This window comes from Crocodylus porosus, unplaced genomic scaffold, assembly GCF_001723895.1.
Source record: "Crocodylus porosus isolate Cpor-Errol unplaced genomic scaffold, CroPor_comp1, whole genome shotgun sequence".
Lineage (NCBI taxonomy): Eukaryota > Metazoa > Chordata > Crocodylia > Crocodylidae > Crocodylus > Crocodylus porosus.
The window spans coordinates 13,048,078-13,072,598 of NW_017728915.1; the positions used below are offsets into that span (position 1 = coordinate 13,048,078).

The 24,521-nt window shown below is 41.0% G+C and overlaps 1 protein-coding gene across 6 annotated transcripts in view; it reads right to left on the reverse strand.

Moving 5' to 3' along the window:
• CHD9 (chromodomain helicase DNA binding protein 9) overlaps window positions 1-16,225 on the reverse strand; it is a 192,787-nt gene extending 176,562 nt beyond the window's left edge. For 3 of the 6 annotated variants that reach the window (XM_019535722.1, XM_019535721.1, XM_019535718.1), the window contains exons 1-3: window positions 16,012-16,225; window positions 12,943-13,034; window positions 2,077-3,678 (exon numbers count right to left, since the gene is read on the reverse strand). In XM_019535722.1, coding sequence (XP_019391267.1) covers window positions 2,077-3,513 — 1,437 coding nt within the window. In that variant the 5' untranslated portion in view covers window positions 3,514-3,678; window positions 12,943-13,034; window positions 16,012-16,225. Of the gene's footprint in view, window positions 1-2,076; window positions 3,679-12,942; window positions 13,035-16,011 lie in introns of those variants that run through there. The other 3 variants (XM_019535719.1, XM_019535724.1, XM_019535720.1) reach the window with 1 other exon arrangement.
• Between the last annotated feature and the right edge of the window lie 8,296 nt (window positions 16,226-24,521).

Genomic DNA, 24,521 nt, shown 5'->3' on the forward strand with positions numbered 1-24,521 from the left:
GGGGCGGAATGGAACAATTTACCTAACAATATAGCTATTCATCTTTTCTCAATGATCACATACCTCTCCAGAAGACATGCTATTAATTCAAACAAAAGCAGTAAGCCTGATGAAGTAATTACTGGATGCGATACAAATCTGTGTTTTAGAAGACGTCAGATACTATCAGGAGCCAAGTTGGTCCCAAACGTACTGGCACCTGCCTTTCCTGTGGATTAAACCAGCAATGCTCAGAGGTAGATAGATACAGGTGTGTAGGCAGTTCAGTGTCTCCATACACACTGCTCAGGTTTTTGCACCCTGGAGGAAACATTCCAGCTTTGCTTTGTCTTTCAAGCAGGGATTATTTTCAGCAAACATATGGTTGACTCAGCATAAATTTATTGTCTCATGAGACAGACAGATGCCTACTACTACTACTAGCCCATGTCAAGATCTGTAGCTGCAAAGGTGTATACTCACTTCTACCAACTGACCTCAGTGTGAACTATTTAAATTAGTACACTTTAAGGCAGAGAGCACCCATACGATGCTCTAGAGTGAGTAGAAGTGAGTGTACACATCTGCTGGTACACAACAACTGAGACAGATTTCTAGTAAATTGGGTTACCAAACAGAACTATGATGGTTTACATACATTTAAGTCTTGTTTATCCTGTTTCTACCAGAAAAAAGAACTAAAGAACCTGTAAGAACACTGTTCAGAGCCTGATATCAAAAAGTACAAGGAAACTGACTAAAAAACCCAAAAAAACAAACCACCAGACAGGAAATAATATTACCCAGTTGTTTTCATTACCTTAAGGTAAATATACATTTGACAAACAGTTGGATATGAAAAGCACTTCCATGTGGACTCAATATACCCATTCAATCAGTAACTAAGAAACCTCATGTTCCTCTCTGAATCCACTGGAGAGGATCAGTAGAAAGCGCCAAAATAACTGAATTTAGTGTTTCTGATAATTAAACGTAACCAAGTCAAGGATTTTTTCCCTAGCTTCTTCAATGCTAAAGACACTTAAGAAATTACCATTCCCCACCCCCACAGAATAGTTGCACCAGGAGTTTTGCTCAAGATAGAACTGAGAACATTTTAAAGTGGACATATTTTTTAAGCAAAAATAACTTTAGGTTACAAGTATTTGAAGAGAGGAAGATAGGATACAAGCTTGATCATGTAAAAAGGTGAAGATAAGGTCACTGGATATAATGCAAGGCAGATCCTGGTCTTTCTAGTCAATAAAAACAACCCCCCCCCCCCAAAAAAAAAAAAAAAATCACAAAACTACCCAGTGTGACATTTGTCACACTGACCACACAAGATGCACCAAAATAAGTATTAGTTTATGCTATGCTAAATGAAAAACACCACATTAAAAAAAAAGTCAAAGTTGTGCTTATTTTAAAGACTAATGACATTAAGGAAAGTTATACATTATTTTTTCACAGATTATATATAATGACTTCTCACTGAAGCAAAAGATACAGCATTTAGATGTGGTCTGCTCCAGATGAAAACTGTAGCCAATAAAATGAATTCTCTCTGGTATTTACATTAATATGTAAATGTTTAAATAGCCAATAAAAGCCAAATATAGCTATTTGATACAGTAGAACTCATATCACCCATAACTCGGTGGTTCAGCAGCCTACCAACAAATTAAGACAAGCTGTTTGGCTGACTGCTGCAGCTTTTACTTCAAAGGACACTGCTTTGATCAGCTGCATTTCATCAGCACTTCTGCACAACTGATCTTCACGGTGGGATAAAGAACATAACCCTATGAAGTATCTTGGTTTTACAGTACCAATTTAGAGAGGCATAGGAACTGTAAACATTCAGTGTTAAGAGCCAATATTTATATTTAAGTGTTGAGTTTTACTGGGGGAGGGTGGAACTTGTGGTACTTAAAGTCTCTTTTCAAAGCTAGAGGAATTACTTATTCTTTCATACACCAGGACCAGAAATGGCTCAGAAACACTGAGTTACTTATGGGTTGGCATGAATACCTACCAGTATGATTAAAGTCACTGAAACAATTAAACTAAAACCTCTCAAAAAGTGCTACATACCTGTCCTTGCAAGGTTACACGATTTCTGCAGTGAACATGCTGATTAGAAACTGAAGAATGCCAAGGATGCATATGACTTTGTTGCGACTGTGTCCGAGCAATATCAGATGACTGTGTTACTTGCTGTGGAGTAACGTGGTGTTCTAGGTCATGTTCTAATACGTGGCTTGCACTGTCCTGAACAAATGCTGAATCATCAAACTGGGGAAGGAGATCTTCCTGGAGGAGGTCCTCTGGATCAAGCCCTGTAAATGGTTCGCCTTGAGATTCAACTTGATGAAGTAAATTCTCATCCAAAGATGAAAAACCATTGCTTTCTATAGGATCACTGAAATGGTTTATTTGAGAAGAACCAGTAGAAGCTGGAAAACTAATGTTCACAGGAGAGAGTTTTGAACTACTGAAGTTGCCCTGAGGATGCGCTGAATGCAACATTTGGAAACTATTTGAATTTAAGGGTGTGTTAGGATTCAACAAGTGCTCGGTGGTTTCTTGTTTGGTCCCTGTTCGAGATGTAAAGGCATCACTTCCAGTAAAATCAGATAAAGGATGTGTTCGTTGGCTACTAGAAAGAGTTGTAGAAGACTGCAGAAGGCCGGTAGAAGAAATGTGGTTGTTAGAGTAGGAATAAGAAAACTGCTGGGTATTATTGACTGGACAAGAAGTCATGGATGGGGACTGTCCATCAAAATTTCCCTCTTGATTTCCACAGAAATGTATTGAAGCAGTTGCAGTCTGAGAAAATGGTTTAACAGAAAGAGGCTGTTGTGAAGCTGATGGATTAGCAACTGGAGGTGGGTGGGTAACATTGACCCTGTGTGAAGCAGACACATTAACCTCCATGAAGTTTTTTGGCTGACTCAGAGTGTCTTGCCCTGCGTTAGCATTGTTTCTGCTTTGTTGCGAACGTAGTGAGGCACACTGATGCTGCTGTTCATTGGCCTGAAATAAGGCAAAATCATGGTGTGCTACAAAGCTTTTATTTTGCTGCATAGTCTGAGAATGTCCTGGGTGAAAAGGGGATCCATTTTGATTTGGAATAGCTGTGGCAGTTTGATGACCCCACATAGGACTACCATCTGCAACATCAGGAAACATCCCATTGGATTGGTTTGGTGGATGGATTGGTGAGCAACTGAATTGAGAGTGTGGTGATAAGACACTGTCAGCTGGGCTGTTGAATGACTGATTTACTTGGTGAAGTTTCAGTGAATCGTACTGATTTAGCTGCTCAAATTCACTCATCTTCTGTTGAGCTTGAGTATCTTGCACATGATTCAATGTGTCTATGTGCAAAGGCTCAAATTCTGCACCCAAATTCAGTTCATCAACCAGTGAAACAGGCCCAGGTTGTACAAAGGCATCATCTGACAAACCTTCTAAGGTCTCACTAAAAAGGTTGGCATCATCAAAAAAATCCATCATAGGATCAGTCATCTTGATATACCTGCACTGCTTTAGCTTTTAACTCCGAGTGGAGTTAATTTAGCCCCTCTGCAGCAAACAGCAAATATTGCGTCCTGCGGTCACCACTTTATCCAAGGCATGTCAATATCCATTAGTGCTTCTGATGAAATGCAAGTCTTAAACTGTTAAAATATCCTAAAAAGAGAAAAAGGATAAAAATAAGGGCAATGACTTTAAACCAAAATTACTGGAGCTTATTTTTAAACTTTTTATAACCTTCCCTCGGCCCTCCCTAATATTTGTGAACTTTCTATTTGTCACTCACGAATGCAGCATTTAGACTGCAAAGCTCTTTAGGACTAGGACTTGCTATTTATCTTTCTGAAAAGTATCAAATGCAATTTGCTGAATGGCACTTTAAAAACATCTAATTAAAACAACATTTGATGTTTTAAATGCAACAATTTAATAGCTTTTTGTTCTATATTAATGAATGCACTGAAAAATTACATCCACAGCTTTTAAGCAAAAACCTATCAAATTCTAATAATAGAACGGCTGCTTTTTTGTATATTTAGAGTCCCATAATGAATATGAAATTAATCAATTTCCTTGCAAAGATTATTCTTCAAAAGCTGCAAACAGTATATGTAGCTTACTTGTAACAATTCCTGTACTTGTAAAACACGCAAGCAAATTCTGAGACAATATACAAAATACAGCTCAAGGCACCTGAGATATAGATAACCAGAAAACAACTTATGTGGCAAAGCCTGGATAACTTATTTCTTTCAATTAAACTGAATGACTGTTCTGTCATGTTAATGAAAATCTTAATTCAGAATTCCTTCTTGTAATTTTTAGCCTAATTGTCCTGGCAATTACAATGGGACATTAATAAAATGGATGAAAGTCAGACCATTCATGTTGTTTCTCATGCACTAGCAACTAGGAAATATGTAGTTAATATATTACTGTAATGCCACTATATTTTGATTATGTGAAAAACTGCAAGCCAGATTTAAACTGTAATTTTTAAAATGCATGCTTCCATAATATGTACAATAACTGCACGTATACATGCAAATTATGTGCAATTAATTGTAAAAACTGTTGCATTATGTACAAAGAGAAACGTAAATGGTAATTACATTTAAACCATGTAGAATAAATTACAGGAACGTGTGGCCATAACATTAAATATTTAGCTTAACTTCATTTAATAGCACTTAACCAAGATGCACAAAAGCATTCATATTAAGCAGCTTCTTATCTTTTTTGGGGATCAACTTTTCCTTCTCATGGGATCACATCCCAATTTAAATCAATTAAACAAGGGTAATCATCACTAGCAGAATCAGACCTCGAAATAAAGTCATACCTACACTATGAAGGGCTCTGTGTTAGCTGTTACCACATAGAAAAGATCCAGGAGTCATTATGGACAGTCTGTTAAAAACATTGGCTTAGTAGCCATCAAAAATGCAAACAAAATAGTAGGGATTAAGAATGGAATTATAAGCAAAACTAAGTATCATTATACCCCTTCATAAATCCATGGTGCATCTACACCTTGAATACTGTGTCTAGTTCTGGTCCACACACCTCAGAAGGAATAAACAAGAACTAGAGAAGGTACAGAGAAGGGCAACAAGGATGATTAGCAACATGAAGGTGCTTCCATGTCAGGAGAGACTAAAGAGCCTAGGCCTATTCAGTTTAGAAAAAAGATGCTGGGAGGTGGGGGGGGGGAGGTCCTGATAAGGGTTTACAAAACACTAAATGGTGAAGAGAAAGTAAAAACGGATTTCTTTTTTACACTGTCTCAACACAAGAACTAGGGGTCACAAAACGAAACTAGTAGGTTTTATTTTAAAACTAACAAAAGGGTTTTTTTTCCCCCCATGCAGCATGTAATTAAAGTGTGGAATTCACTGCCACTAGATACTGTAAAAGCGGACAGTTTAGCCAGAGTCAATAAGGGATTAGCCAAATTCTACTGGCAGCAGCAGTAGTTAGTGAGCATAGGAGTTAGAGATACAGTCTCTGAATCAGAACTTCCTAGACCTTAAATGTTGGAGGCTGCAAACGAGAGGAACAGTAGGAAAACCACCCCGGTCATACGCACACTCTGCCTTTCAACATCCACTCTGTCTCTCCGACACAGGATGCTGGGCAAAATGGATCTATGGCCTGACTCAATAAATGGCAATTCTTATGTTCACGTGGAAAGAGTGCTTGAAAACATCAAAGAAAAAATTAACCAAGCCCATGCATAGAACTGGCTAGTGTTCACTGATAAATACAACAACACCCACAAGGCTCATGAAAAGAGTATAGATTTGTGTGTGACACTTTAGATCAAGAGTATCAAATTTACCTGGCCTTCGGGCTTGGATCCACACCAGAGGGGCCAGATCCAGACCCAGGGTCAGGGTGCCACAAGGGTTAACGCAGCTATTGCTCACCCCGACTGCCAACACATTCCCCAATGGGGCACTGTACCTGGGGATTTGGTTGTGCCACTACTTACCCTGCCCCCAAATTCCTAGCCCCTCTAGAAGGCCCACGTGTAAAATGACATTCCTTCTACAGGCTATGTTTGAAACCCTTGCTCTAAAATAGGGCTGTCCAATTGATGGACCGCAAAGGTATAAGTTGTGGTTCCTAGGTTCCTGTCCAGCTGCTAGACTCCCCCACCAAATCAGGCTGCAACAACAACCAGAGTCTCCAGGTTCCTCCTTCCACTTTCACATTCTTTCTGCTTTTGTGGGGCATAGTGGTGCAGCATCAGGCCCTGAGAGCCAAAAGCAAGACCAGAATTGTGCAGGTCATCTGTCAGGAGGAACGCGCAGACACGTGATGCAGTGGTAGACAGGGAGTGGGGTACAACACCCAGGCCTGTGGCCCCCGGCCCCCACTGATGTGGCCCCCGGCCCCCACAGCATGGAGCCGAAGTTGCATGGCCAGCACAGCATGAGCCTCCCAGCTGCTTAGAAGTTGTATAGCCTTGCTCTAAATGATCTGAAAACTTACAGTCCTCATAAGCACAGCAGCAATAATTTTCAAACAGCAATTTTGTGTTCCAGCTCTTAATAAAATATAACCTTCAGAGGAAAGGAAAAAAAAACCTATAAAGCACCATTACTAAAACTCAGCCATGTTCCCCCTCAAAGGGCATTCTTTTGATGGTCGATTCCCCTGCACACGACCCCTGGACACCATGCTTTATAACTCTATCCTAAAGACGGACATTCTAAAGCTGAAAACATTTTCTTCTGGACAGCATTGTATGCCTGGATAGCAGTCTATCTATCTATCTAGGTATCAGAGACGTCTGAATAGTGATTTGTACCAAACATGCAGTATATTAAAATAGCCATAGAAAAAAAATGAGAGAGGAATAAGGAGATTCCCCCCATCAATTCCAAACTGTCCAAGTGCTGCTTGTCATTAAAGTTAGACTTTTTCAAAGGTGCTAAACTACTAGAAATAATATAACTGTTCTCTAACTTAATCTAATGCTAGTTAATGGGCTTGACCCTTCAATTTATGATGAAACGTAAGAAAGGTATCATTATTGTACAAACCCCTTATACAAAGATAGCAGACTAAACAACAGGATGCAGAAGAAGCAGGTATTCTGCAATTTAGTTTTTAAATAATTTTACACATTACTTTTTTTTTTTGTCATGGGAATTAATCCAGAAAGACTATTTCAATTTACTGGGATGTGTATTGTTCTTCTTGTAAATTTTCAAATACATCATCACTATTTTCTAGCAATTGAATCAATATTAAGATTGACCCACATTTTGCTACTTAAAACATGATTAAAACAAAACAAAACACACAGCTTGTATGTCTCAGATATTTCTTTATTTTTAGTTGGTCCATCACTTTAGGCCAGGGACTAGGAGTTGCCAGTCAATAAGCCAAACTGGACTGGCAGACTGGTCCCGTTTGCACTGTGTGCAGTGCACATACCAGATCTGGCCTAATCCAACACACAGGGCCAGTCCAGGCATGTGCTGGATGCACCATACCAGGTCCAGTCCAAGACCTATGGGAAATACCATGGGCCCAAAAATAAGGCTCTACAGGTCAGATGTGGCTTGCAGGTCATATCTCTGACAACACTTCTTTAGGCTATGCCATACACATATAAACCCTGTAATTGCATGGCCCCAAAACAGAAGTTAAACAAGATAAATGGATTACAAAGATTATCATATCTTCAGAATACAATTAAATGTGAAGGGAAAGGGAAGCAGAAGTGGAAATATTTGTGCCTCCAAAGACCTGCTTAGCCGTGTACTCTTATTTACCATTTTAATGAGTTTTGCTGTTGAAGAAAACATCGAACGAACTTTCCTTTATTAAGTTTTTAAATCAATTATGCTTATAACAGAAAGGCAGCTTGCATTCTTTTACACTGACTTGTATAAAGACTCACATTTCTCTTAACTTGTGATAAAAAGTCTAAAGAGAATTTGGGTCAGATGTCCCAAACCATGCATTTATTTATTGTAGTATGTCTGCAATATTCCTAAGGGAGAAATTTCAGCAGAACATATAGTCAAGTTGGAATAAATACTGAAGGGGAAGGGAAACAGACCTATTTTGCTCCACTTTAATTAAGCAGGTACCCATCACAAGTGGGACAGATTTACACAACAGTATATTCATCACATTTCTGATTATCATTGGAAAAAATTAAGGGAAAAAAAATGAACAGGGGTGGGGGGAGTGAAAAAGTGAAGCCCACTGCTTACAGATGAGCATCATGCATACAAGAGATAAGAACAAAGTACAAAATGGTGTAATAAGTGGTACCCATAGCAGGGGTGTGCGAAACGAGCCATATTCAATTTGGATTCAGCCCAAATTGGAGGACAGTGATTCAATTAGTTGATTCAGATCACTATCCCATAGGCTCATAGATGTAGGGTCGGAAGGGACCTGAGCAAATCAAGTCCGACCCCTTCCCCTGGCAAGAATGAATACTGGGCTCATATGATCCCTAGAAAGTTTAAGCTCACGTGACCCCCAGGTAGGTAATTATCAAGCCTCCTTTTAAGACTCCTAAGGTAGGAGCCAGCACCACTTCCCTTGGACACTGAATTGGCTGAATCCGAATCTGAAGATTCAATGCTGATTCAGCCATTGACACAGCTTTAAATGTTTTTTCTACATACCTTGAGGTACCAGACGCGACTTGTGAACGCTGAATTCATGGGGTGCATGGAGCATCCCACAGGAGCATGGGGGGACAGAGAGCGTGCTCAGTGGCAGACTTGGAAGTGGATCACAAGTACTTCTGGAGCACTTCTGAGCGCATGGGGGCCCTGAATTGGCAACCGGCAGTGGGGGGACCTCAGGTACCCCCCAGACCCAGGAGGCACCAGTTGCTGAGCCTGGGGGAGGGTCCGCAGCAGACCAGAAGTGCTTTTGGTCCCCTTCTAGGCCCACCACTGAGTGCCCTGGGGACCCCCCGCTCTTGTGGGACGCTCCATCCGCCCTACCATCTCAGCATTCATGAGCCACCTAGGACCTTGAGATATGCAGAAAAAGCACTTAAGCTGTGTCTATGTCCAACTCATCAACTCAATCCGAATCGATTCAGAGGGTTCCGATTCTATTCAGAGAATTAAAGGGTCTTCTGATTTGATTCAGAGATTAGGCCGCCAAACCAGGCAAAATCTCTGACAAATTGAATCAATGACTGAAGCTTCACACAGCCCTAGTATAAAGCTCTTATAAATACCTTTGGATTTCAAAGCACTGACTTGCATAAATACATTAAATACAATTATTTCCAAAGTTGATGTTTTCTACCTCTATTGATAACTACCTGAATGCTTAAAACAATATGCCCCCTTCAAGGCAGAGTTTGCATACAACTCCCTGGTAGTGCCCATGCCAAATATGAAAATGTAATTTGCCCCTGTCCCTCACTAATGACTGGATGAAAGGGCTGTTCATCAAGTGGCCCCACCCCTCCAATCAGCAGCAAGGGGAGGGGCCACATGACAGACAACCCTCACCCTATTAGTGGTGAAGGATGGGGGTGGCAGACATCTTTCACAAGCTCACAAAAATGGGGCAGGGCCCACAGAGGCCCCTCAGCCACAGGCATGGGGAGCCCCCACTGCAATATGCTAGCAAAAATAGTGGCCAGCCCTGTCAAACTGGCTGCCAAATCTGCCTGTCAAATTGGCCAGCTGCCTCCTTGAGTTGGGTCGATACCAACAGATAACTGTTAAGCTACAGGAGTATATCAATATGAACATCTACAGAATAATTATTGTTTTTTCCTAAAAATAAGATTAAGACTATCTGCAGTTAACTTTGTCTTTCCTTAACTAAAACACACCATGCCATCTGCAATCTTCAGTCATGCTGTTGCAGCTAAAATGTAATAAATACAATTTTCTGGGACAAGGACTTAGTTGCTTGATTTCTGTCCTGTGAAGCATCCTGAATAATTTGCAGCAGAATAAAATAATTGCTGTAGTCATGACTGAATCAGAAATAGGGACAATTCCTTCACATTTCAATCACTGGTCATTCAACAAAGTACCTAAACTTTAATCAGGTCAAGTCCCTGTAAAGCAGTGATCTCCAACCTTTTTAAGAAGATTGCCTTTGGCATTTAAAAGCAACCTACGATCTACTGTGCACTACCGCCACCCCTCTCCTCCCTTCCCACCCAGCAGGCAAGTCTGTGAAGAGGGAAAGGGGGGGCAGATCAAGGCAAAGGGAGAAAAATTATTTGGAGGCATCCCTCCCCAGCAAGTAAGTCTCGGAGGAAGGGGTTGACTCAGAGAGATCCCAGGGTCACAAAAATCTATGTGGGGAAAAACACTGGGGTGGTGCACGTGGCCTAGCCACAGCCTAGCCTGCCAGAGCCACACTCTGGCAGCTGGCCAGGCTCCCAGCTGCAGGGAGCACCTGGCACAATTTACCTCTGCTCCTGTCTCTGTGGCACTCTCCCTTACCGTGGAGGCCTTGATCTAACCCCCACTCCCTCCCTCCCCTACCAACTGACCTGCTGGGCTGAGGTGAGTGCATGCATACACGTGGGCACTCAGCCCACCTACCCCAGCCTTAGATCGACTCCAAGAGGCTCCAACATCTACCAGTGGATCGAGATCCACTGGTTGATGACCACTACTGTAAAGCATAACAAAATCTATTTAAAACCCCTAGTTACTAGTATTACTAGATACAGTAAAACAGAATTGCCTGGCTAGCTACAGAACTAGTTATAAATCAGGTCAATTTCCCTCTGCTTATGACCATTGTGACCAAAAGGCAGTAAATATCAAAATTAAGCCCCCCGCCAAAAAGGCTGAGAGAAAATAAGGTAGAATACAATACAAGAAAATAGTTACCTATAGAAGACACAGATAGAAAAGACAAAGTAGACACTGAAAAGGAAAAAAAAAATCCGATTTATATATAACAACAAAAAACATGCCAATTTCTGGTTTTGAAAGTGAAATAGAAAGTTAATTGACAATATCACACAAATACAAATTATAACACAGAATACAGAATAAGTTTTAATGTCTTTGACTCCTGAGGTAAGTTCTGGAGACATGATAATAGAATTTTTTTTTGATCTTATCAAGGTGGCTTATTATTTGAGCAAGCTCACATTAAACATTCAACCCAATATTCTGATAATGACATCACTTTCAGATACTGTATATGAACAACAGCTCCATGTCAGAAGAAGCAGATTAAAAAAAAAATATTAGGAGTTCCTTCCTGATCTCAATGATCACTTTTACAACAAAATTTGAGATAATAATATCCATGTTATACGAATAAAACTAGATAGCCAGAGCAAAGAAAGTTAATTATTCAGAAAGCCAACAAAGCAGGTACGTAGACAGAAAGACACAGTTACAAAGCAACAAAATTCAAAACACAGGTAAGAGTTAGAATATGCACTGGGCAAGATACTATTAAAACATTTTCATTAATTTGAACTTGTATACCATTAGCATTCTAGCAGGTAATTCCCAATGTATTATGATGAGCAAAATAATCTTCAACTCATTCAATTCTTGAAAAGTGTTATGAAACATTTAAATTGAGAAAAAATAACTATTACAAAGAACTAAGATGACAGTAATGAAAGCTAGCATAACAGTGGCAGTACCAGATTTAAAGGATTGCTATCAATAGTCACGAAGAGAACTTTTGAGAGTTTCAGAGGGGTGTGTTTTGGGTGGGCAATAGGTAATTGTATTACCTTAGGCTTAAGACCTGCCACACAACACAAGTTGTGTTTCTTCTAGTTCTCATTGGGCAGATATACACAAAAATGGACATCTAGGGGAAAGGTCTATTTTCTACAGTTGTCATCTGTAGCAAATGACAACTAAGCAACAAAGATGATAGCTTCCAAAAAGGCATTATCCATTATCTTTTCTATTAAGAACATTGTGGCTTCGTTCCACTGAAAAAACAAATTATTTTCAGAGGACATTTCCTCATGGGAAGATACTAGCATTTACAATCAGAGCTTTATGACTGTTAGCTGTATTTCTTAAAATGCCATTTAAAAATGAATTTCAATTCAAGCTATGGCCTGGTAAATTCTCAGAAAATTACATCTGTTCACAGAGTGCAGAAATTTTGGGAAGGATGCACTACATTTCATACATCAATATAAAGAGTCATGCACTGTTTAAGTGCAAAGCTGCATTCAACTTTATAAAGTTGCCAAAAATGTCTTTATATTATACTAAAATTATTTTAGATTTTAATTCACAGTAGCACAATCATTTCCTTATGCATGAAAACAGAGGATAAACAGAACTTGAACACTTATTTAGATGAATACAACATTCAAGTAGCGTTGCCAGCCTCTTGGAAAGTCTCAATTTCTCAAAACAGTTTTGTTTTTTTTAAATGGCAGTTGGCATGTATTGCTTAAACAGCTAATAAAAGCGTATGTAGTATGTTTCAGATGCCGATGTATTCAATGCCAGATCTCTTATAATTGTAAAAGAAAAATTAAAAACAAGCTTATAGTATTCACAAACTTTCCCAAAAAGGCGTCTCAAAGATGCAGAGAACCTTTCCCCGGAAAGCACTACACTGTAACCTCAAACTGGAGAAAAAAAAGTTAGATAATTACATAAATGCAATCAATCATTCTCCTCCTTTTCCTCTAAGATCACCAAGAATAAAGCAGGAGAATGACGACATTAGTTTTGCTTCTTTAGATTACAATAATCCTAAAGTGTACAAGCATTAGTTGTCAACAACTGAAATTATTAACACTTAATATACGCTCTCAGATGACAATGACCAACGGTCTAGAGAATCAAAGGGTATCTTAAAAATCCCTTATGGAAAGACAGAAGTATTCTTTTACAGTGAAAATATTCCCTGAAATATTTGAATAAAAAAACCAATCAAAAACAAAGGCATCCTTACCCATGAATGGAGAGTACATATTCTTCATGAAGCACTGAGAAACTTAAGGAGATATTTTGTCCCCACTAAGGTACTTTATAATGACTAGAGATCTGAAAGGTAAAGCACAGTGACAAAAACGACATCACACCACACTTCAACGCAATTTCTTCACCTAAGATAAGTCAACCTCCAAGTAAATTCTATGACAGTACTACTTTCCAACACTGGAAACTAACATTTACACTGAAAGAAGCAACTACATATTTATAAACTACTCACTAATCTTAAATGAGTAAAATGGAATTTTTTAATTAGCAGAAGGGGAAAAGTAAAGGGGAGAAGGACCATGATGTTGTGCCAAAGTTTTTAAAATGGCCAAATATACAGACTAAGACCTTTGATAAAGTTTGTTCTTTAGCATCAAGGTTTAAACTTGCCAACACTTATACACTGAAAAGCAGTACTACTGTTTTGCAGAAAATAAGAGCCACTGCTGAAAAACTACTGTGATTCCACACCAATGCTTGACAGATCTACTTACAAATATTAAAGCAATATGGTTTATTGAGGGGGGAGAAAAGGGGACAGAGGGAGTGTTTACATTTAGTTGGATGGCACGTTCCCAGCCTCCACTGTACACAGTGGGGAGCCCATAGAACCTAAAAAGGCAGCAAGTATGCAAACATATATACTGAGAGAAAGGGAAGATATAAAAACTTCTAGAAACATTGTACTAGAAAAAGATACATAAAAAAGCCAAAAACGAAAAAAAAGCAGATCGTTTCCCAACCTCAACATAGAAGGAAAGAAGAAAAAAAGAAAAATGGGTAACACACATGTACTGTATTTTTCACATACGGCATGTCCCTCTGTATAGTACACACCTTGATTTTGAAGGGGAGCCTGAAGGGGGGTGGGGGGAAAAAAATCTCTGATAAAGGTAAATGCTGAATCCAGTCCTGAACACTGGCTCTAGAGCCACAGGCCAGGTCAGACTTAGCGCACAGAGTCCAAGACCACAGGCCAGGTCTGAAGCTGCGTACTGGCTGTGGAGCCACGTGCCACGTCTAGGTTCATGTGCTCTCCCCACAGCCATGCACTAAGCCTGGTAATGCAAGTTATGTCCAGGTCAGATCCAGACCACAGCTCCGAAGCCAGCACATGGGGTAAGGTCTGGCACACCAAATCCAGGGATCTGTGCCGGGTGGGATTCAGCATGCCAAGTCTGGCTGCATACCAACTCTACATGCCAGACCAATCCAGAGTGCGGTCAGGGAGAAGCTCCCCATGGGTTCACAAATTTTGTGGCAGGGGCAAGGAAGGAAGTGGTGACAGTCTTAAGTTGCCATGGCTCCAAGAGCTGTAGTAATTAACTTTGCCACTTGTCCACCAAAATTTCTGGATGCCTGGGGATGCCTTTGTCCTCAGATACAACAACAGGCATTCTGATTTCTTCCAGCTGGCTCTGGAGTAAAGGGCGCAGGTTGTGTGTGAGAAAATACAGTACATTCCAATTCTATATGCTTTCATAGACAACTCTACCCATGTCACTTCTCCCTAAAAAAAAAATAATAATAATAATAATTTAAAATACACGCCCTCAGTTTCCTGGAGAACTGTTTTTCATGACCTTCTTTAAGTTGGTCTTGTAAGCACATTGCTACAAGTTTTACCCCTAACCTTCCAACCTCTTACTTTTTCAAATTTCACAATATTGAGATACCTTTTTTTTAAAGCCAAACACAACTCATTCTCTACATACTTTCAAACAGTACCCTAATAGGTAAGGGGGGGAAAATGTTCCCTGTACTGCCTATTTGCAGCAAAGACTCTAAATTTGATACTGGGAAAATCGCAATATCGAAAGAAAACACGCTGGAAAAAAAGCAGCACAAGACACGCTCATGGAGTGTTCCTGGAGGTAACTGGAGGCTGGGTCCTCCAAGGAGATGCTCTAGCTCCTGGCCAGAGTGCGTCTCAACACCTGCTATGCACCCTGCTGCTCCAGCACACTGCCTCAGTGTACTAGAGCAAACTGAAGAAGGGCAAAGCTGGCAGCAGTGGCTCAGACCCAGGCTCTGTCCCCTGTAAACAGGGACAGAGAAGAAGTTGTGGAGGGGCTGTCACATGCCTGCTCCCCCAGCCCCCATGGTGCACAGCCCTGGTCCATCAAGTCATAACCTGCTGCAGGCACAGCCCTGCAGTGATGTGGCATCATCTGAGACCCAGGGGCTGCACATGGCAAATGGGGCTGGCCCAGACCACTGGCAGGAGCCTTCAAATAGGACCAGAACAGCTCCTGCCACCACCCATGGCTCTCAGCACTACATGTAGGAGCCACACACCATCAAGCCAGGCATGTGGAAAGCTGGCTCAGCTGATGGCGTGAGGCTCCTGCGGTCCCCATCCAGGTCTGGCAGATGTACAGACATGGGGCTGCAGACAAGGGCCTGGATGTTGTCACAGGCGGCAGCAGGTCACAGCCAGGCAGCATCTCCCATTGCCAGACTGCTGCAATGGGTAGAGGGTGCAGAGGCCACTCTAGAGGCCACTACTGCAGCAGTCCAGCTAGCACAGAGGCTCTCTGAAAGAGGCAGAACAGCGACAACATGGGGCGCTGGGTGGCAGCACTCCATCTCAGCCCCCTCCCTCCGTCATTCTGGACGAACAATTGGCTAGTGGAAAAATACTGTCCTTCCTGTCCACTACCAGCAGCAAGCAAAAGTCCTGCAGCATGAGGTTAACAGATATTTTACCCGCTACAAGTTCTCTCATCTTCCAGCAATGAACTCAAGAACCCATGCGTTACAGTTAACTATCAAGTATTACTAAATAGATAAGGTTATCAAATGTGTAACTTTGAAATAATTAATGCATCAACAGCCTATTCCTAATAGTTATGAACCAATTTCTAGATTTAAGGTTTTACAACACAGAAATTAACAGAATACTAGCAGTTACTTTAAAGATTAATGAATTTACCTTTGGAAAAAATGAACCGTAACTCTGAAATCAAATATTATCCTCATCTCCAAAAGTCTACAAATAGACATCCACAATTCAGAAAACTGATTTAACTGAACTTACCATCTGGTGCATGTATTAGCTTAAGTGTTTGGCTTTCTGAAACATAGCTGGCAATCAAACTCTTCCTCAAAGGGATACTGTCTCAATACTTCAGATGAATCTATTCCTCAGGCCACAGAGAACACTTGTTTGATCAGCCTCAGTTATGAAGACAACTGTGGAGTACTTGTCCTTTTGAAGAATCTTGTAAAAAAAAGCCAACAAACATACTAGGTATCAGGAAGTGTAAATCAACTAGATACAATGCATTATTTTTTAAAGTTTGGCCAATTAAAAGTGTTCCAGGTATAAACAAGGTCAATGACAATTATGTCACCAGGTTCAGAAAAATCAAACACTTAAGCAAGGCCATAGAAAACACGGGTTCCAAGCCAGTTTCATAGTTTAAGACAGACAGCTTTAACTGTACATTGTGTTTTAGTTACTTTGCCACAGTTCTAATCAGCTTAAAGTTATAATCAATTTAGGAATTTCAGTAAGGACATTGCGGCTTAGCAGAAAGCAATGTTTTTTTTCTGAAATTCTGAATGGAAACAGCAAGTTATATAAATATTATGGACTATATTTTACCACAACAAACTAAAAGAGACCTGAAAAAGTCAGTCAAATTTGGACTAGTTTACCCCAGGCAGAACATATTCCAGGAATGACCTAGCATGAGCCAAGCAAGCCTAATATTACTTTGCAACATAGCAACTCTAAAAAAAGATAGAGATACCTTCCTCTGTGTGTAACACGTGGACGTGTGTATGCGTGCACACACTATTATTCTCAGGATCCTCAACATGCTGTTTCTAGCATTCTAAAGCATCACTATTTAAAAACTCTTTAACATCTATATGCAGTCTGGAATAGACTGTTTCAGTTTGGTTGCACTGCCTACTTTGCTCCAGATACAGGTAAGTAGGACATCACCCCAAATTCATGAAGAGACAAAACTAAATGAGATATATATTATTTAGTTCCACAGATTTATGACCAAGTGTCTTGTACGCAACACAATTTTGACATGCAGTCAACTTTAATTAAACTAATCTGAACTGGGTACAAAGCTTCAGTATTTCTTTGTAACCACTAGTATTAGAGCAAGTATGTTTTGTGCCTATCCAAAAAAAAAAAAAAAAAAATTTTAATATACTGAGATTAGAAAAAACTAGTTAAGCAGTTCTACATATTGCGCGCTTGGAAAAAGAATATACAGTAACCCAAATGTTTTGCATGGCAGAAAAAAATTTAGAGGTTTCAAAATTCTCTTGCAAAAGTACTAGTACAGATGTAATCTTGTTAGCTTCTTTTGCTCAAGATAAATTTGGAGCAGTCAAGAGTAATCTATGATTTTTATAAGGAATTCTGACAAGATTCAGACTCTCTGGAGTGAATTCTGGCTCACTTTTGTTGCTGGTTAACCAAGTATCTATTTCCTTGCCTCAATATGACATTATGAAGAGCATGCTCTTCCCTTGGTAGAGCAGAATGATTACAGACGCATGAAAACCTATATCCTTTATAAAATTAGGAACATAGTTTGAGTTGGGAAAGGAGGCAAAATATACATTTGCTCTTACCCTTCCCCAGTATTTAGAAAGGAATATTGGGTGGTTCGAAGTATGCTTTTGGTGCTTATAAAAATAGGTCCGATTGCGGAGATGGAGCTTCACAAGATTCCCTAAACACCTTTAAATTAAAAAGGCCTTTATAGGGCTCTTGAAAAATTAAAGACTAAACTTCAGATATATTGCAATCAACATTCATATTTACTTCAAATATGACCTGCAATACCCCCCTTTCTGCAGCCTAGGACCTTTCCTGAGCATGTACATTATATCTGTGATGTGGACAAATATTCACCAAAACCTCCCAAAATGAAACACTTATTTTCACTAACATCTCTAAATTGGATGATGTCATACATCTCCCAAGATTAAGATTAATGTACTAATCCCTCTCCATGACATAACTATACCAATACACTTTAACTTTGACTTTTAAGAACTCTTATTCCCATCTTATGAGTGTCCTGGTGAACTGCTCTGGGCTCCAAGCAGCACACTGGATTTTGTGAGCAATGATAATTTTATGATTTGAAGATACAAATGAAGGACAAGGCAGAGGCCATATTTATTTTGCTGGTGAGTAAGGGCAATCTGAACACAGACTGACAGTACCAAAAACTATCAACACTTAAGAATAGTCTTCCTGCGCAGGGAAGGAAGGATAATTTCCTGTGTACACTCAAGAAAACAAACAAACAGAATTTAAATTCTTGATAACATCTTGAAAGCCATGGTCAGATTACAATGCCACAGACACTCTCTCCAAACAACGCTCCCTAAGTAGTTCAGAACAAGTACATAGTGACAGGCCATCCCTTCTTCAATGTATTTACTCATATACAGTTTCATCTATAAACTTACAAAGAGCATATAAAATAAGTTTCAGAGATGACATACTTAGATCTCAAACAACAGATTTCAGAAAAGTGGAGTGTGATACTTCCTAACATGTTATCCTGTCCTAAATTAAAGATGAAACTAGTTCGAAGTGATGGTCTCTTAAAATACTACGAACTTCAAGATGTTTGGCAATTATTTCTCCAAAGAGATTCAGAATTCTGAATTCTCTATTAGTGGTGCTCTGAAGACAACAGTGGAGAGCCAGTGCATATTCTTATCCCATATTAACACCAACACCCTTTGTCAGAACCTCTGTCTCACAACCACCTATCAGTAAAATGAGGGCAACACTTAACTAGTTCACAAGGGTTTACGAGAATCAAAAATTGTTACACACAAGGCTTTAAACATCTAGTTTACAGACTGAATTTTATTATAACTTCTGAAAAATGGTAACAAATATTTTGACAAGATACAAATGCTAATAAATTAACGTTACAGGTTTCCCTAGCTTTATGTGGCATATGTGTTCCCACAAAACTGTGCATAAATCAAATTTGCATAAAGGGAACCCAGTTTATAAAGTAATAAATAGGGATCCATTCCCACCGCAGTGAGGGAGGGAGGAAGACTGGGACTAGAAAAGGGACGGGGGGAGGGGTGCAGCACAGCCCATCAGCTGCTCCTGGGGCTGCAGCAGGGAGCAAAGCAGAGGGAACTGTCAGTAGATACGGGGCATGAACAGGGGGGTGCAGCTCTTGCTGCTACACACACCCGATGAGGGCTGTAGGCTGGGGCTGTGCTGGGCCCAGGGGGCGCATGCCCCCGGAGCTGCACATAGGATGAGAACAGGCTGCCGCTGCAGGCTGGGGCTGGCAGCAGCACTGGGCTCTTCCCAGTGCTTGGGGCAGGCTGCAGCAATGCAAGGGGGGCTGCTGCCACCCCAAAATTCACCATAGCCTGCCCCCCCGCAACCTGCTCTCCTAGCACCACCGAGTGCCAGGAAGAGCCCGGTGCCACCACACATCTCAGCCTGCAGTGGCAGCCTGCCCTAATCCTATGCGAAGATCCAGGGGCAGGCACCCCGTCCAGGAAGGGCCCGATGCAGCCCCTCAGCCTGCAACCCTCCCAGGGTGCTTGTAGCAGCAAGAGCCACACCCCGCACCCATTGACAGTTCCCTCTGATGTACTCCCTGTAGAAGTTCTGGGAGTGGCCGACAGGCTGCACCATACTCTTCCCCCCGTCCCTTCCCCTACAGGCATACAGTATCTCGCATAAAGCAAATTTACCTTGCATACAGTACTGACCCCCAGAAAAGTGAAGACAAGCTGTGCTGCGCCCTGGACCTCAACTTCCCCACACTCACCCCAGCCCCTGCTGCACCAGACCTGGGAACAGCCAATACCACCTGCCTGTACCACGGCACAGTGTAGCCCAGGGGCTGGGATGAGTGGGGCCAAGGGGAGCCTAGGGGGGTTCGGGGCACAGTGCAGTCCAGCAGCTGCTGACATCGGCCGCTCCCAGAGCAGCTGCAGCAGGGGCTGGGGTGAGTGAGGCGTTGGCCCAAAAGCCCTTTCTCCTCCCCCCAGACTTACCTGCTAGGGGCACCTACGCTGATCACGCAGGAGTGAATTTACCTCGCATATAAAGAATTTTATACCCAAATATAACGGGTATAAAAAGAGTCATCATATAAGAGTGAATTCAAACATACAGAACCCACATAAATCGAGGAAAACCTGTATGTGGATTTAAACCCCAATTAAATTATCATTTTCACTGGTTTCATTACCAGAACAATTCCACTGTTTTTAATATTGACTCTTGATTTACTAGAGTGAAAGCAAAAGAAAACCCAGTCTCAGTTCATATTAAGAATGGACTACAACTTTGGGTTATTCACATTATTAAAACGGTATTTTCATATTACTGTTTAAAGAAAAACAGTTGGAGTACTGCACCCAGTTCTGGACACCGCACTTCAAGAGGGATGTGGCTAGCATCTAGAGGGTCAATGGGCAGCGGGTCAGGTCCTACAAAGAGAGGCTGAAGGGCATGAATCTATTCAACCTCCACAACAGAAGACTGAGAGGGGATCTGGTGGCCGTTTACAAACTCACCAGGGAGCACCAGCAGGAATTGGGTGAGTCTCTGTTCCCCCGGGCACCATCAGGGATTACTGGGAATAACGGCCACATATTGTCCAGCCTGAACCTTCTGTCTAACATCAGGAGACATTACTTTATGGTTAGAGCTGCCAACCTCTGGAATGGACTCCCAAGGGAGGTGGTGCTCTCTCCTACCTTGGGGGTCTTCAAGAGGAGGCTGGACAGATATTTGGCTGGGGTGTTATGACCCCGCACTCATTCCTGCCCGGGGCAGGGGGTCGGATCTGATGATCAGTTTAGGTCCCTTCAGACCCTAAGCACTATAAACTATGAAAAAGTTTTCAGAGATATTTAAAAGTTCATTAAATTTTCAGTAAATGTCAAAATTACAAGATGCTATTATATGTTGTTTACTAGTAAAGTTCATTTCTATTCTTAAACTTCTAGTATATTAGACAAAAATTGTTCATGTTTTTATATTCTTTGTGTAACACAAGTGAAAATAGCCAACATGACATTGCAAAAAGAAGCCAATTTGGTAATCAGAGGTATTATTCTGATGTTTATCTAAGAAAAAAATTGTTCTTTTACTTGAGATAACTAAATATAAGGTAACTACAGGTTTTAAAACAGCTTAATTAATATACGAACTGCCCCCCAAATGTCAGTTTATCAAGTCTTTGTTTTAAAAGTTTAGACAAATCTTAAATTTACACGAATAATTAAAAATGTTAATATTTGATATCTTCTTGGTGGCCAGTTTGAACTGAGTTGGAGGACTCAGCAACTGTTGAAAGTATTTTTATCACAAGGTCTCTTTCCTGACAAATTCTTTAAGGATGACAAGAACGGAGTGAAAAACTGATTTTGAACCACATTTTCCTCCATTTCTAGACTTACAGACTAACTACAGTGGCAAAGCAGCATTAAAAAAAGGGGGGAGGGGGAAACACTCCTGAATGCCTCATTTGACATGAGAACAATACTCAGATTAAAACATAGCTGCATATCAAACCAAACACATATCCGTATAATTGAATACTTAGAAGGCTTGATATGAATGTATTGCATATATGTCTTACGTTAGTATATCTAGAGTATTTTCATTTGACACTGTTCTTCAAGCTGCACTAATTTTACAGCTTAATCTTCTGAACATCTCCCAGTATTCAAGTTCCTCCAAGACATGATCTCACAAGATTGCAATACAGCTTTATGTTTTATTTATTTTTGGCAAAATTTATAAAATACATAGCATTTACAATAAAATGAGGGTTGCTATGTTCAGCCATTCATCATTTCTCCCTTATCTATATGAGCTAGCCACTGAAAAAAAGGATTAGTAGCCCTTCCAAGTCGTATCTGAATTAAGAGCTAGCTAATTATTTTGGGAGTTAGTGTATCCCCACAGAAATTAAATCCCAGAGCTCTGCTGGCTAAGAAATAGTCTTCATTACTTTCTCTGGCTGAAGGAGAAAGTGTATGTGAGAATGGAACAGCTGTCAGGTTGTAGAACCATGGTCTAATGAACAATGGCCAATTCATTCTTCATCCATTTATGCAAGTTCTGAACCTTCATGCTATTCAGTGCCTCCTCTCCAACCTGAAAAAGTAGGAGATTGGTAGAAAGGGAAAAATTATGCTAGCCAAATCTGTGAGAGTAAAGAGAAAAAGGAAAACCAACTGTAACAATACCTACTAGAAACAGGTGAGAAAGAAGACCTTATCCAGAAAGTCTAACTAGATCACATGAGAGAGGAAGGATTAGTATTACGATTACAAGGAAACTAAGCTGAATAAGAATACTTATACATTTTAAAAAGGGCAGGAAACATTTACCGGGAATTGTTTGTGGGCAGTGTTAGAATGATGTCTGCTCACGTCTGATCTACGGTGATAGATCAGGCAAGAACAGGAGTGGGCAGTTATTTCGGTTGGAGGGCCACTTAACTTTTACTGAGCTGTCAAGGCCCACAAGGGTAGCCCTGCCCTTGGATGGGTGCCCCACTCCCTGGTTGCCACCTTGCGACTGGAAGTCCCACCTCTAACCTTTGCCACCAGAAGTCCCTCCCCGTGCCCCGGAAATATTTATAGAAATTAAATATTTCTTAAATATTTATTTAAAAAATTAATTGTGTCCTGATTTGTGTGCTTGCATAGTGTATCTAGACACAATTGCATGATAACTCAAAATACAGTCGTACTCCTGTATGTTGTGCGGGGGCAGTAAGTGGGTTACATGGGGGCATGGTTAGGGAGTGAGTGTGTGTATATGTGGTGTGGGTATGGTGGGTGGGGTGTGTTGGGGAGGAGAGGAATCGAAAGGTGTGGGGGCTAAGCCCCTGCCAGGGCTCAACCAATCAGGTTGTTCAATTCCCTGCTTTGGTGGGCAGTTTAAAAGCCCTGCCTAGAGCAGAGCAGGAAAGTACTCCTGCCCCGGGGGCAGCGGGCATAGGCAACAGCCTGTGTGCTGCTGGTCAATGGCAATCAACCCCATAACGGGCTCCCTCAACCAGAAGCATGGGAGAGCACGCCCTGAAAAATACCTGAAATAGGCTCTAGCAAGCCTACAGGGCCCCCGTTAGAGCCTTAATTACAGTAACTATTTAAAAAATATATTTCTATGGATGGTTTATCATGCAGTAATAAAATCTTTTTTTGTTGTTGTTCCTCACATTTTTCACTTAAAATTACTTAAGTTAGTGGTATTCTAAAGCCGTATTGGGCAGGTATGCAGCAACCGCCAAAAGATCAGCAACATGCCTACAAGCAGAAACACCACATCAGCACCTCTTTTTGGGTAGGAACCATATGGCTATCTGAAAAAGGGAAGGATATTATGTCACCCACTATCCTAAGAAGTTATCACTATTTGACTTAGATTAAATAATTTAACATTCTAAAGGAACCTTGAAGAAAATGGCACCAAAGGCCTTTTTATCTACAAATAAAAGCTGAACAGAAATCCTACAATTGTTCAAAGATGCTAAAGTAGAAGATATTCCACATATGAAATACAAACATATTCTTATTAACTCAGTGTAACTATAAGTAAAATTAACTGAATGGAGGTGGGATAATGCTTGTGTCTAACAACAAGCAAACCTGAACTGGCTGTTTCTGGACTGACCTAGAACTGAAAAAAGATACAGAAACTAAACGGAAGGGGGCTCTGAAGAAACCTTTTATGATGGATAGCCCTACTTTTATTAAGAGGAAGACGCACCCTTAACAACTACTTCCCAAAGTAAAACCACAAACCTTCAGAAAAATGGGGCAAGTGAGGTAATGACCTCGCTCTCACTGATACAGTTTCTGACACTATATTTAAGACCCCTTCATGTCTTTTTCTGCTTGACTCCTATTTTGTCTCCAGCAGCCTGGCCTACTAATTCAAGGGGCTTGGTTTTCTCTTGCAGATGAGGACTGATGTGTCTATATCTGAAGACTGTCTGGTTGCTATGAATTTGGTAAAGTCTTTGGTGTGGCAAAATTGGTGAGGAAGGTGGAAACTTTAAATGAAGCCTGAAGGCCTTCATTTCACCTTTCGCGCCAGGGGTATGTACCTCACTCACCTCCCTGATCCCTGGCCCTCAAATATTTAATTGGGAAAAAGGGATTTCCCTTCCACATCACCCTGCTCACAGCAGCCCTTTCTGCCTCAGCAGGAAGTGGGCGCAAAGCTTCCATGTCAGAATAGCCACCAGCACCTTGACATCCAATCTTTCCAGTCAAGGAAGTCAGGCTAAAAATACCAACCCTACCACTGCACCAGCAGCCAGGCTTCAGGTCCCCAAGGGTGCAGCCCAGTAAGAAGAGAGGTCTCCAGCCCCCCACCAGGAACATGCCAGCCCCACAGCCAGTCCCAAACCCTCACCACCTTCTGTATGCCCTGGGCCAGGCCCCACCCCACCTAGTACACATGTGCCAGCCAGGCCTCAACTCCAAGCCCTCATTTGCCCCGATCCCCCACAATCAGCCTCTTCGCCCCCGCCCACCCCGGAGCCA